General features: G+C 33.5%; 1 protein-coding gene across 2 annotated transcripts in view; it reads left to right on the top strand.

Annotated features, from left to right (window-relative positions):
* The first annotated feature begins 14,841 nt into the window (after positions 1–14,841).
* The window catches only part of LOC127833257 (uncharacterized), a 114,502-nt gene continuing 112,984 nt past the window's right edge, over positions 14,842–16,359 (top strand). The window contains exon 1 of one of the 2 annotated variants that reach the window (XM_052358424.1): positions 14,842–15,061. In XM_052358424.1, the coding sequence (XP_052214384.1) occupies positions 14,986–15,061 (76 nt within the window). In that variant the 5' untranslated portion in view covers positions 14,842–14,985. The remainder of the gene's footprint in view (positions 15,062–16,359) is intronic. The other variant, XM_052358423.1, reaches the window with a different exon arrangement.

Below are 16,359 nucleotides of genomic sequence, written 5' to 3'. Positions count from 1 at the left end.
TCGTTATTTTGTGACATTCAAAGAATCATCACCAAAATAGAAGTTTTTTTAACACCGTTTATAATGTTCGCAATTATTTTGACCTAGATATGGAAAGCTGTTCATGGCGCATTGTCTTTTCCAGGAAAATGGATCAAACATGTGCACACAGGATTTCAAACCATGCTCCCACTGTACGTAGAAGCTGTTTTATGTTTTACTTCTACGTGGCTTTGTCAAGCGATTTATTGGACACATTTTAAAGCCAAAATGAGGCAGCCTGCTTTCTAGATGAACTGGGTATTGCATTCTCAAATACGAACCCAAGCCGCATTGTAACGTGTATATTTGCTTTGGTCGTTCGTTCGTTATTATATCACTATTTTCTTCACGATGTGTTTTGGCTAAATATTACGTTTACTATTATAACGTTGTTGTCTATATCAACACGGTGGTATTTGTTTATTCAACTAGATTACTGGGGTATGCAGTTCTAAATGTGTTTGTTCATGTTTTTTGAATGCACGGCTTGCTCGTATGCAGAAATTCACAGATAAAACACATTGGTGGAAGATGTCCTCATGGAAAGCTTTGTCATATTTCAGCAACCTGTGCATTATCTTTTATATCATTTGATTATTTGCAAGATTTATTTTTCAAAGTTCAAACCCCAACACTAATACTATACGATTCGAAGTCGTCAGCGCTTTAATGGTATTGTATATAGACAGTAACTTATTTGTGCTCGATGTAAATACAAGGCACAATGTCGTAATTACAATACTTTTGATAACCCTTTCTCATGTTATGGTAAAAATCATTCGCAGTGTCGAATCGGAGATTGTATCAATTATAAGCGAGGGAGCAAGGAACAAACTGTTCAAATTATTTCGAGTGTTGATAAGCATAGCCTTCATTTTAACAACTGAGTTTTACATTTCATCGCATGTAGCTTTGAAGTCTGGACTAGATGGATGGACATTCTTGCTTTTGAGCAATAAAGTCGTTGTTATTGCTGAAGTGTATTTTCTTTTCTTGAAGATTATTATTTTGTTTTTATCTAGATACCTATCTGATTTTCAAGAATACTTCGATGATATGTTTCAAAATATGCTAATCATGGGCATCGTTCACTACACAGTAAAATACAAATACGTTATTTGTGATACTTATCTTTCTGATACCGGTTTTGAGACATTTGATATCAACGAAGAAAAATAACATTTATGATTTATTCTGCTTGGACTTGTTTAAACGAACACATGATATGTATTCGATAGGGCATTCGTAATTGCCCACGTGCCACATACATCTGCTATCCATAAAGATATTAGCGGAACATTATAAACGAACCCGATTGCTATGAAGTATTCTTTTATTATAAGATATTTAATTGTGTTGATTTTACATGAGACGAATGTAAGGTAATTTATTAAGAGCAAGTGGCAGATGCCCATGAAAGAATAGGGATTTTGTTACGATGTCGTTGGATCTACTGTACCGTTATGTTTAATTATTATTGAAGCATGCCTCGGTGATCACTCCGTCTCACATAAGATTTAGAGTTTGTTTTCAAGATTGTGTTGTTTCTTGAAGGAACATTTTTCAGATTATGTGCGTGTATTCTTGATACACGCGTTATCAAACAATTGTAGGATGAGTTAAGGTGACGTTTGGCCGCTTGTTATGTAAGGCTATTTTTGTATATTTCGTTGTTGTTTATTATGACACGTAGATTACTATTCCAAAAGTGATTTGTGTTGTATTATGTGAAGACTTGTTGTGGAATTTCACTAAAATCATTCGCTAGAAGGTTTGGTATCGATTGATACACTACTACATGCAAACACGCGTTTGCATTCTCTGTTCAAGTGACCAGCTCACAGCTTCACCGAAAATCCGCTTGTCAACAACAAGCAATGCAGCATTACTTGTGTTTTTTTTTAAACACAGGCAATACAAACCTAGATAATTACCTTTTCAGAGAATTTTTTTTTTCTAATTTAGCATTTAAATTTTGATTTTTTTTCTTCCACAATTTGATGTCAAGAAAAAGCATTTGTGTGTATTGATTTGCGAAAACGAAGAATGTAAATGTTAATTTCGACAATTGTTATGCACATAAAATTCATTTCGCAAACAAGTTGTCGCGAGCTATAATTTATTTTAGTTGTATCTGAAGATATTAATATCATATTCGATAGTCATTGCATAAAACACTTGCACAATTGATATGGCATTAATGAACATTTACTTATACATATAAGCTTTGTTCTGGGAAAACTGTGCTTAATGCATGTGCGTAAAGTGTCGTCCCAGATTAGCTTGTGCAGTCCGCACAGGCTAATCAGGTACGACAGTTTCCGCCTAAACTTGAATTTCGTTAAGGAGGGACTTCCTTATAACTAAAAATACCATAAAAGCGGAAAGTGTCGTCCCTTATAAGCATGTGCTGACTGCACAGGCTAAGCTGGTACGACACTTAACGCACATGCATTATGCACAGTTTTGTCAGAACAAGGCTCATATGTATCTCATCTCACTCGCACATATCGTCTAGTATCATCGCTCTCACTCATCTTAGCATTCACTTTTATTTGTTTAATACACATGATTTAGGCTTGGCCTATATACTGTGAAGAAAAACATTTTAATCAAAATTCATATCATATATAAGTTCTCGAGATTGTACCATGTTTCTGTAAGAAAATACCTAGACAAATAATTTTTGGACACAAAACCGAGTTTCAAATCTATATATTGCAGAGATAAACGTTCATCAAAATGAGTTCGTACATGCGGCTTCTGTAGTGTTCACATTTGTTCAAATATGAGACCTGCTTTCCTTGTTCTCAGACATGACTGACCAAGATTCAAATGTTTTTAATTCGTGTCATAATTATTAAAAACGCGTGACATAGATTCAAACTTGGTATAGATGTTGTCAAAATAAACATTCTGACCCACGACGCGCGACTTCCATAGTAAGGCTTGCCATGGGCACTTTTTCTCACGTGAGTTAAACAAAGATCAAATTAATATTTAAAAAAATGCAATAATTATAAACGTTGTCAATATATGTAAACTATACAAGCAAATACAGCATAGATCTGTATCAGCACTGTATGCTACATGTTTTGCACGTGTTTAATACATGTCTTTATTTTGAAGAAAATAAACATCATGCTTTTGATTTGAATTTATATAATTGAGCACAAATTGCGATCCAAATGAATGAAAATATTAGACATACATCTTGTTCAAATAAATATAAATCTTAAAGTTATATTCATAATATTAATGGCTTCTTATAAATGTTATGCTTAATTAAATTTAAGACTCTCTGATTATACTCCTTTAATTGACGTTTCGGCATAATGCCTTTATCAAAACATTGGAAAGTATATGTTAACTACATTTTTACATCTTTTGACTGCACAATTTAAATAACAAAGAAAAATGTTTTTAAACGTCAAATAACGTTGTACATGATGACGTCATAAATGGCGTTATTCAAAATGGCGCCAAAAAATGTAAAAATTCGCCAAAAATGAAATGACGTTAAACACTTACATATTTTGTCTTAATCTTATGTTAAATGTGTGCTTTATGTATTTAATAAATTGATATTTTACAATAAAACAATCATCATCATATGTAATTATAATCGACCTTAACTTATTATCATTAATTAAAAAGGGTAAGCTTACTTAATGACTTTAATTATTTCAATCCATATCTATGTAAAATATTATAATGATATTTGATTAAATAATCATATATACTTGCTATTCTATATAACATATACACATTATGGATAAGATACATTGCATAAAGTACTTTTATTTTTACATACATTTAGGTTGATGATTAATATAAAATGTTTTTCACATATATTTTTTACAAGATAGTTTCCCGTGACGTGCGGCTACGAGGAGATAAACCGATCTCAGAACATTTCAATGGTGCTGGCCACAGAGTGCAGGATATGGGTGTATCAGTGTTAACACAAATAAGAGACAGTTCCCATTATTACAGACTTATTAAAGAACTGGAATTCATAAAGAAGTTTCAAACACAATCGCCAAATGGACTTAATACAAAAAATCAACTTGATGTCCTGCTACGGAAAACTATCTTGTAAAAAATATGTGAAAAACATTTTATATTAATCATCAACCTAAATGTATGTTAAAAAAAGTACTTTATGCAATGTATCTTATCCATAATGTGTATATGTTATATAGAATAGCAAGTATATATGATTATTTAATCAAATATCATTATAATTTTTTACATAGATATGGATTGAAATAATAAAAGTCATTAAATAAGTTTACCCTATTTAATTAATGATAATAAGTTAAGGTCGATTATAATTACATATGATGATAATTGTTTTATTGTAAAATATCAATTTATTAAATATATAAAGCACACATTTAACATAAGATTAAGACAAAATATGTAAGTGTTTAACGTCATTTCATTTTTGGCGAATTTTTACATTTTTTGGCGCCATTTTAAATAACGCCATTTATGACGTCATCATGTACAACGTTATTTGACGTTTAAAAACATTTTTCTTTGTTATTAAAATTGTGCAGTCAAAAGATGTAAAAATGTAGTTAACATATAATTTCCAATGTTTTGATAAAGGCGTTATGCCAAAACGTCAATTAAAGGAGTATAATCAGAGAGTTATAATTATTTAATATCCCTTCGGATAATTCAACTGAGCTTATATGTTTTTTAACTCCGAAAAACAAAATGGAAGATGTGTTGGACTGCAATAGCCAAGAGATGGAAAAATACTTACGTTATGTGTCACATAGAGATTTTATATCAAAGTGTGTAAGACATGGGATTGTACCAGAAGGATTCAAGATCAACTGGAATATTCGGATAGACTGTAGCGATGAAATACTAAACAAGTGTGAAAAAATCAAACAAGATGCGTCGGTGAAACTCATGGGACCTTATTGGTAGCTTGTGAAGAGAAAATTAACAAACTAAGAAGTGATATATGTGTGGAAGATTTAAACAATGAGGACAATAAACTGTTTTCAAAACGGAAGATAGCTGAACTTACACAGAAAAAGAATGAAAAATTCTACAAACTGTTAAACTGTAAGTTAGACTTTTTATCTTCATTGGTAACAATTGACAATTTTCAAGAAAGTTCCATACAAATGGATGGAAACTGTTTCTACAGATGTATTGCAAAAGAAATATATAACAATGACAACAAGCACGAAATAGTAAGACAAAAAATTAATAACCATATGAAGGACTTAAAAGATTTTTACAAAGAATACGTAGATATAAGTATCACAACGCATATAGAAAATCATTCATTTAGTGACGGAAGAGTTGAATCGTGGGCAACTGAAGCCGAAATATATGCAGCAGCAACCCTATTTTTAAGTGAAATATGCATATTTGCTGACGACCAAAATATTACAAGTAAACTACTTTTCCAACCACTTAATGGAGTTAAAACAAAACGAAAAATATTCCTACGATTAAGAATGCAGCATTTCACTTTACTGCATACAAAATTGGACCAAAACAAACATCAATACCTTCCTGAATATGAGAGAATGAATAGGGAAGTTCAAATAGATTTACAATGGAGTCTTGTTGCAATTTTGAAGAAAGGGGACATAAAATGAAATATCAAGATAAGAAAAATAGAAAAATACAAGAGTCTGATACACAAAAACTTAAATCAAACGATAAAAGAACTAAAAACAAAGGTGAAAATAAACCAGCAAAAAAGACACAATTGAAACAAATAATAATAGTCTTGACATTGTTACAAATCTGTCTTAAAGAAAGTTAACAGAAGCAGAAACAAGTCTATTATCTAAAGGAATATCTTTTGTACCGTCTAAAAAACACGTAGATTTATCAAAGATACACAGTGATCTAGCAGAATGGGAGAGACGGATGCGACTCGCAGAGTATTTCTATAGTGATGAAAATCAAGAAAGGAAAAATGAAAAGGAGGAATATAAGATAAAGGAAGAAAGCCGTTTTACTCCTGAACCTGGTAGAGAAAAATGGCTAGAAGCTTATATAGAATCAGTTTAAAATGATATTCTAAATGGCATAAAAGAAAATGGACAGTCAAATATTACAATACAAGAAAAAAAAAAAGCATTGCACACGTTACTAAATGATTCCAGTATAATAATAAGGCCTGCAGACAAAGGTTCTGGAATAGTGATAACAGACGCAAATGAATATGTAGAAAAACTCAGGAATGAACTTAATGACAGCACATCATATGAAAAAACTAATGGGAATGGACTTGAAAATGCAAACAAAAAGGTAAAGCAACTAGCAAATAAACTTTTTAAAAACGGCATTATCTCAAAGAACTTACAACAATACTTAATACCCAAATATCCATCAAGAGGGAAACTCAAAGAAAATCCAAAAATACATAAAAAAAGGCAACCCGTATAGAACAATCGTAAATGGCATTGGAACAAGTACTGAAAGAATGGCAGAGGTAGCAGAAAAAGAGCTAGAAACCTATGTTATAGAAACACCAAGCTATATAAGAGACACCACAGCATTTTTAAACCCTATAGAGAGGGAAGTAACTACACCATTACCAGAAGGAATTATCTTATACTGTTTTGATGTTGTCAAGTTATACCCATCGATTCCAAAGAAAGAGGGCCTAGAGGCGTGCAAACAAGCTTTAAATGAACGCTGTACTAAGACCATCAACACTGAAGCGGTCATTGAAATGATTGAAACTGTTTTAGAAAATGATGTGATCGAATTTTGTGGACAAGAATACAGACAAAATGAGGGAGTAGCTATTGGATCGAAACTTGGGAGATTATGTCTGTTGTTACATGAGAAAATGGGATGAACAATTATCTGAATACAATAAACAACCAATATTCTATAAACGTTTCATAGATGATGGGTTTGGACTATGAACACATGGAATTGACGAACTCATGAAATTTTTCGACTATGCTAACAAAATACATGAAAACATCAAGGTGGAATTAAGATGGAACACAACATAGATAGACTTCCTAGACACAAAAATTCAACTAGAAGATAATAAAATAACAACTGATTTATACTCAAAGCCAACCGATAAACATCAATATGTCCAATATGACTCAGACCATCCAACAAATGTGAAGAAAGCAATACCCTATGGATTAGGAATACGTTTAAAAAGAATATGTTCTGACGAAAACAAATACAGACATCGGAAAAAAGAACTAAAACAGAATCTACAAAAAGAGGATATCCAAATAAATTTGTAAACCATGAATTATCCCGAGTTGATAATTTAAATAGGAAAGACTTACTTAAGAAAAAAGAAACAAATAAAACAGCCAACAAGAGAGTACCACTAGCTATAACTTTTTCTAACAACCTATTAATTATCCACTCAATAATTCGAAAACATACCGACAAACTATATAAATCAGACAGAATGAAAAATATATTCCCAGACGTACCAATAGTTGCATACAGACGAGATAGGAATATCGGTGACATTTTGGTTCATGGAAAAACAAATAAAGAAATAAACAAACGTTCTCAACTAATACCACAATCGTGTAAGACTAATTGTATAGTCTGTTAAATGTTGAAAAGAGGTTTTCATAACAACCCAAAAAGCGAAATTCCAAACGAAGCAATAAAACAGAACTGTAACATTTATAACTTGGTGTACGGTATATTTTGTATTAAATGCCAAAAGATGGTATACGTCGGAGAGACAAGCAGATCATTAAAGCAACGTGCCAAAGAACACGAGGCTGACGTGCGGCTACAAAGAGATAAACCGATCTCAGAACATTTCAATGGTGCTGGCCACAGAGTGCAGGATATGGGTGTATCAGTGTTAACACAAATAAGAGACAGTTCCCATTATTACAGACTTATTAAAGAACTGGAATTCATAAAGAAGTTTCAAACACAATCGCCAAATGGACTTAATACAAAAAATCAACTTGATGTCCTGCTACGGGAAACTATCTTGTAAAAAATATATGTGAAAAACATTTTATATTAATCATCAACCTAAATGTATGTAAAAATAAAAGTTCTTTATGCAATGTATTTTATCCATAATGTGTATATGTTATATAGAATAGCAAGTATATATGATTATTTAATCAAATATCATTATAATATTTTACATAGATATGGATTGAAATAATTAAAGTCATTAAATAAGTTTACCCTATTTAATTAATGATAATAAGTTAAGGTCGATTATAATTACATATGATGATGATTGTTTTATTGTAAAATATTAATTTATTAAATATATAAAGCACACATTTAACATAAGATTAAGACAAAATATGTAAGTGTTTAACGTCATTTCATTTTTGGCGAATTTTTACATTTTTGGCGCCATTTTAAATAACGCCATTTTTGACGTCATCATGTACAACGTTATTTCACGTTTAAAAACATTTTTCTTTGTTATTTAAATTGTGCAGTCAAAAGATGTAAAAATGTAGTAAACATATAATTTCTAATGTTTTGATAAAGGCATTATGCCGAAACGTCAATTAAAGGAGTATAATCAGAGAGTTATAATTATTTAATATCCCTTCGGATAATTCAACTGAGCTTAAATTTAAGACATTTTTGTTCCGCCACAATTATTCATCATAATACGCATAATAATTGACATATAATAATCAGTATACAAAACCTCATCACAACACGTACAATGAGACAATCTTAAGAGTCAATGTGAAACATACAGACCATGTCAATATTTCGAAATATGCATATAATTGCTTTCCCTTATATAGTATAGCATTACACATGATTCATAGAAAACACTAATCATACAGACTTTATTCTTAAGAAAAGCGAGTAAAGTTTATATTTTTATATTGTGCACATGCGAAATAGTTCTATCGTCTCATTTACCACTTAAAAGATGTATAACACGCAAAACGTGCCAATTAGCGGCATTGTTAATTGTACAACATAACCGCAGCGATGCTCTGTAGTAATATAACGCCCCATCATATTCTCCTTCCATTTCACAACAATGGCCCAGCAAATTATATGCAGTCTCTCGGTGATACAGGTTGATTTTATTTCTATTATCACACATATAAGGGTCCAATACTCTAAACGCATCTAGCTGTTTGGAACGTTCACCGAGTCCTCCATACGTGAGGTACTGTAGGTAGTGTAGGAACGGACGAGCATCCACCTCAGCAAAGTCCATCCACTCCTCCTCAGTGTAAGTCCTCTGGTGTACTTCAGATAAAGCGATATTGCGATTCATTTCGAATAACAATATCGAAGGAGTGCAGTGCCATTCTGCCATCACAAACGTGACACAGAATGCGAATTGAGCAACTAGAAGCAACATTGGTGCTTAAGGAATATTTGAACCGCTTTATAATTTCGATATTAACTACGTTTCGTAGTCGCAAACAGTTAGATGACTGCATTGAATAATTCAGTTCATGCAAGTGTTTGATAAACTTTAAAACCACAGTTTTCAATCTGAACTTCTTGGACCATTCAAAAGCTTTGCGTAATACATATTTTATCTCCTGCTCTGGGATATTATTTGAATTGTGTATTTTATGTATTAACATTCTAAAATACACTTTAAATCTTTCCAAGCACTCGAATTTCAGCAGTAAGCTAATTCTGTTACGTAAGCATACACGTACAAGTTCTCTAGATGGACCAATTTACCGTACACTAGAAGCCCTCAACCAATGTTATCTCTATCAATATCAAGTACATCTTGTAACTTGGTTTTTATCATGAAGTCTATATACACTAAAAGATTTCCCTGCTGCTCCTTAGAGAGGTTCCCATCAAACAAATTCGCGCCTTCTATGATATAGTGTGGGAGCCTTCACAATCGCAGCCATTTTCTAAATACGTGTAAACAACGCAACAGTAGTAACATAAGGTTATGTTCGAACAACAGAGAAGGACGTGTTCTTTCTACGGTAAAAATATTATAGTTTTACTATGAAAGCTTGTTAAAGAATTCCCCACGATGTTGGCAAAAAACGACTTGTTTAGTGATTTTAAAATAATGTAACATTTTATTTTTGCCATATTAAAGCTAAAGATCAACATTCGTTCTATAAGATTCGGAGACAGTTGCCATTCATCGCGTGTGTTATTACTGTCTGGATGACCGGCTGGTACCAGGAAATACGGAGCTACACGGGCAGCTTCAAGTAGCTGAGCAGGCGGCCAGGAACTACCTCTACATCTGTCGATCCAGTGTTGTATTTTAGGAAGAGGTTTGCGTGATGTGCATGCACTATATTCCAATCACGCACCCAGGTTACCGAGGGCCCGTGTTTGGTTGCCTCTCCTATAACCGTAAACTGATGTTCGATGTCCTGTTTATGCCTTCCAGCATTTAACAGTACTTGCCCAGAATCATTCAGTACGAACACATCATAATACAGATTTGTCTCCGGTTCCGGTGTGTCAACTGTGAAGACTTGTAGCAAGTACTGTTGAGGATCTGTGCTGTCGCCATGGAGCATCAAATAGTTTCTCATCCCGGCCTTCCAGTCTTCCACAACTGTCATGATATTGTCATTGTTGTAACTCGTTAGGAAATCAACATCAGACTGGAGGCCGGGTATTGTGGTCCCCTCCGATTGGCTCCCAAAATGGAAACAATTCATATTTGTCCCCAATAGTTGGTTGTTCAGCATTTCCATCCGCTCCTTCCACACGTAAGTTCGTCGCCGCTCTATTACAGTATCTTTCCCGGCTCCACTGTCATCAAGTAACTCTGACATCCGGATAGACACGTCTTTGATCTAGATATACAAATGTTATTTCTATTTTGGACATGGTTTGCAATAATTATATAGCATTATCATGTGAGTACGTGTAGATTCTATTTAGTTATGTTATATTAATGATTCACTTGTTTGTGTCATTGGCTTGAGTTAAATTAAATATTCTTATGTGTTTCGTTAATTGTGCATCGTATTTGATAGTTTGAAACCTAAATGCAGATGGTATATTATGAAACAAAGTTTATCCTTGTTATTTGATTTAAATATTACAAAGTCTTAACCCTTGTGTTGAAAATATATCAAATTGGTAAACATGCAGACAATCTGCTATACCGATAAAGGCATAAATACAGATAAATCAGACATGATACACATGTTTGCCCTTTGTTTATAATTTGACATTGTCCTTTTCTAAGATAACTGGAATTGCGGTCAGTTGAAAGAAGTGTGTTTAAAAAAACAACATTTGCGGTAATACAAGTTTGGTCGAATGTTAAATCTGTTTGTCGCCCTTCTATGCGTCCGTCCGTTCACCTGTCTACCGTGTTTTCTGTCCTCTTTTATTACAGTCCGTGTGTTAGTCAGTCTGTGTATCTTGTTTATCTTTCTATCAACCCGTCTGTCTGTCTGTTCGAACGTTCGAGCTATGCCCGCCCCTCCAACAGCATGTAAACCGTCTTTGTATATAAATTATCTTGTCTATCTTGTCGGACATAATCGTCTTATAAACAAATTGAGTTTTTCTGTCGGTCGGTTCCCCTTTTCGTCCGTTCATCAGTCTGCCATTTTGTCAGTTTGTTTAGTTAAAGTGCAGTGATGACTCTACATGCTGGAATGTCAAACAATTTCTTGCAATATTTGTAAGTAGCTTTAATTTGTTGAAATGTTTACTTATCATCCAATTCATGCTGCTTTCGGACCGAATTTTCTATTTTTTGGGCAAAAATATACAATTCTTCCCAATAGAAAAGGATCCACCATTTATCAACTCGACCAAGTGCCTTGTTTTAAACACTTATCTTTAGTATATAACTTAATACAAAATGAAGAACTTACCTCTCGCACGTGGCTGATGTTTTTCTGTGTTATCGAAGTGCCATCGGTTATTGAAGTATTCGCATTATCAGCGTGAATAAGCTATCGATTCGCTCACAAAGCGCTAAAGCTTCGCTGACCAAAATATTAGAAAACCACGACAATCGGTAGCAGACGACGCGCTTATTAATAATAAAGCAGGCAAATTTAGACAGTATTTTAACAAGTACGTTGAATATTGTCCTTTAGTTGTGCAAAAGCCATGCGCATTTACACCGATTTAATAGCACAAACATTAATAGACCAACATCTTATTCGTCGCAATAAACAAGAGTATTCTGTACGATTAAGATAAAGTGTGCACGACAGGCTTCGAAATATGTTGACTTCAGATAATTCGAGCGTAAAAACAATAACTGTTACAAAGAATTAAATAATGGTTCGTTTGAATAAGAGTCAAATTTAATTTATATACAATATCAATACGAATAATAGTAAATTAACCCGCGTTGTGTTAAATCGCCGTGACAGTTTCGATATGCATTTAAGTTTTCTAATGCATGAATGAACATTAGATAATATGATATCTTACTAACATTTATATAATGGCGTACATCTTACTTCTAGTTTCACTGCTTGTATGATTTTCAACTTCTTCAGAGCTACCTTAACTTGAGAGTTGGATCAATAATAAAACACTCACATAACTGGCTAAAGGTAGAACGGTGATTCATGCGATTTGCAAATCTAAAGTTTAATAATACATAATTCATTGAACTGTAACACTATGGTCTTATTAGGTACATTGATGCGTAGGCATTCACATTAGTTTGAAAGGATTGAAAAGAAATATTGTTGAATATCAAGGATCTAATTTCAGCTCTTTTAAACGATGAATATAACAAGCTTACTGAAATAAACTGTAAGAGATTGTGACGTTGTAGAATCCAATATATGGGGACATACCTAAACAAAGTATTGTAAACTGAACTATGTGGGTATATTCCCTTCGTAACAGCACAGTATAGTTTGTTTCTGAGGACTTCGCGATTCATTGTTTTAATTTCAACATCAAGTTTTACTATTTAACCCTTTCCCATTTAGAAGCAGAGTTAAATGGCTGTGTTACTCGCAGACTGTTCAGGTTTTATGCTGTTTGCTGCTCATCAGTATCTAAGGGTGTGAAACGAAGCCTTAAAAACTTGAACCTAGTAAGAAAGGCCTTTAATAAAAAATAACTTTCTAAGGGACTACAAACGCGTGAAAATACGTATCAAAGTGGTGAAGGGTTAATACCAGCCCAATGCCTGGATTGCTTGTTTGTTTATTAGAGAAACGAAGGCTTTACATTACTACATTTATCCCGGCGGACTTGCAAACTATTTGTATACATGTCAGAACCTAAGAAAAAGCTTTTGTATTAAACTTATGTTAGAATATATTGACAGGCCATTCAAGAGCCGTTGTACGTTGTTTGCAGTTCCGTTGTTAACTGGCCAGTACACAACGGTCCATCGTTCTCATGGCGTTGTTATTAACTCTTTTGGTTATACAACCTATTGGTTTAACTCCAATACATCAGGGCACTGTGTCACTGCACTGATTAGAACATACAAAAATTATTTGACTGGCGCACACATTTTCAATTTATTTATAAAAAAAGGCTGGTAAAAATGTACACCAGTAGCTTCTTGTAATGTAGTTAATGAAATTTTAGACACTTTCATATCTCAATATATATATTTCCCTACACTACATTTTAATGACATGCGTAAGTCTACGAATGAGGTTACTATCTTCTTGCAACATGGCTCAGAATTTCAATTCAGGTCATTAGACGGTTAAAACAAACATAATTCGAACAGCATTTAAATTCATAATTCAAGTAATTTAGCATTTAGCGACCGTTTGCATAAATACATATACCACGGGCTTAGCTTTTGTATTCGCTATAGGAACGTGCATATATATGTTTGGAAAAAAAAAATAACATTGCCAAACATGCAATAATACCTGGAAGGAAGAGGGGTCTATCTTGGCCGTGTCGTACCTAATTATTTTTAAAAATATATTTCATTACATAAAATGGACCCACACATTAAGCATTATATTATTGTGTTGTATTAATGTCGTACAATCAGTTTGTATTTATAGTCTGTTTAACGGATGTCTGGCGGATTACCCAAGTATACAGGATGCAATTTGTCCTTCAAAGCGACATTGTGTAGTTTCTTTCTAGTGTGTGCCTATAAGTTTCTTAAACCCAATCTACCATCCCGACACCCTATTGATACATACTTTATATAAGCTAAGAAAAACAAGCAAACGTAACGGTTTACTAAAATCATCCGGTGATTTGTAGTAATTTGCAAAATGGACAGCACTTTAATGTTAACCCGAGGTTCACACGATCAAGTTAACCATCGGCATTTCGGGAGTTACATCAAAGATTTAGTCTCACCGGAAAATAAATTTAAAACTCAATAAACCGACGGAAACAAAATAAAAACAAACGATAAGCGGAGTAAATACTCAATCATCAGTGAAACCTTTACCAGATATTGTCAGTAAAAGTAAGCTTACATATATGATATTATATTACGCTTAAGTGCTTCTATTTGAAGATGACATTGTGGATTATTACGAGCACTGAAGCGTTCTGTTATTTCGCGCGCGTTTATCACCTAATGTTTATATATGTGAATGATTTAAGCGTCTCGATTGAAGTGTATATATTAGGTGTGCTGAATGTGACATGACAGATGTACGCATTTTCAAAATTGTCGCGGCTTTTTGTTAGATAATAAGAGAGATTTTGACATCATCTATAGTTTTTCGGTTAAATTTCGGTGGTTTTAATGCACGCATTAGAATTTGCGGGCCTTACTCATACTGTTCCTATAATTTGAACTCCAGGTTTAAGGTGAATAAACAGTAAATGATACCGCATATTTTATCAATGTTATTGTAAGAAACGGCTATGTGTGTGTGTGTGTGTGTGTGTGTGTGTGTGTCTTAATATCAATTGGAGGATAAAGTATATTTTTTTAGTTGTGACTTCATCTAAAATTGGGAACACAAAACCGGCGATTTGTTATTTAACAACCAATGTATATGATATTTAGATAATTAATTAAAAAAGTAATCAATAGCAACGGGGATGTTGATGACCAACCACCTTCCACGATGGAAATGTCTCCATTCGTGTGTGATGGCGACGTGGCTCGCATTATACGGTAAGGATTGTTCACGTGTTTCCCTCAATTTGTATTTTCTGTTAACTGTTGCTTAATGTCTACCTTAGTTTAGTGTTTCAAGTTTCATATCGGATGGTTGTTAGTTTTTCAGCAGGCTGAGTTTTTATGATGTCCTATTTTATTGAGTATTTTATTTAGTGTTCACCTGTATGGATACGTGTATCTAAGTAATAGGTGCCCTGTGATTGAAGTATTCAATTCTTAGTGCTGTACGTTACGATAAGAGTGTTAAACTTATCGTAATTATCGTTACGTTCACAGACAAAATTGGAAATGCCTCGTAGTTCTTTGAGCTGAGATCGAGCCTTAATTCCTTTCACAAATCAAATAACATAGTACCTGAAAACAAACCAAGCGCGTCTTTAAAGAAGCTTAGCATGTAGCCTCGTTATATGTAGGGAAAACAACTTCCAAATCAGTTGCTGTTTAATGGTTTGAATTGCTTAGTAAAAGATTATTGGGCTGAAGTCATCTCGCTACCGCGCTTTCTTGCCGATTTTAACAACAAAATGCCGAATTGCCGACGAGTGCCCAAAACATATTGTTACATGCCCAAGTACTAGTCTTCCACACAGGTAACTGGGAGTCAAATAATTATGTTTATTAAAAACAAAAACTGCATTTTTTACTCCCATTTTAATTTCGGCGACCGAAGAGACCAATACCCCATTTGCGAGACGTGAATTTAGGCTTCCTGATTGTATAAATGCCGTGACGTTGCTACGCTACTTTAATTTCGGACGCATAGGCTCACTTCCCTAATGTGCATGCGCAAGATAAAGTCCGCAGACGAATTAAATTATATTTAAAAAGGTATACTTCCTTGAAGTTAAAAAGAAAAGAAGTGTTTTAATGTGATTACGTCATTATTGTACGAACATCAACATTATAAACATCGTTTTTTAACATATGCAATACAATGCCTGTACTTGTTTTGTCATGCATATTCTATGTTCAAATTACGAATATGTATACAAGTATATAGTTTTGAGATGAAACCGTTTTGTTGATAATCAAATCCGGTGGGTAAGCATGTTGAAATTGATTTAAATGATGTACGAAGTGAGTGTAAGAACACAGTTACGTGTAAACAATATTGTATGGTGATTGTTGCAAATATTTAGCGTAAGCGTCCCGTGCACATTCTGGCAAATAGTACTACAGATTTCCCATTATACAACATGGAAAAGCGCACTGGAGAATTGAAAAGCGACATATGTGGACACAAATCATACTTCCTGTAGTAACAGTTTTGCTCTGTTCTAAGTGTTACGTCC

This window comes from Dreissena polymorpha, chromosome 6, assembly GCF_020536995.1.
Source record: "Dreissena polymorpha isolate Duluth1 chromosome 6, UMN_Dpol_1.0, whole genome shotgun sequence".
In the NCBI taxonomy this organism is placed as follows: Eukaryota; Metazoa; Mollusca; class Bivalvia; order Myida; family Dreissenidae; genus Dreissena; species Dreissena polymorpha.
The sequence above is the reverse complement of the archived record's forward strand: the minus strand, read 5'-3'. Positions and strand labels throughout refer to the sequence as shown.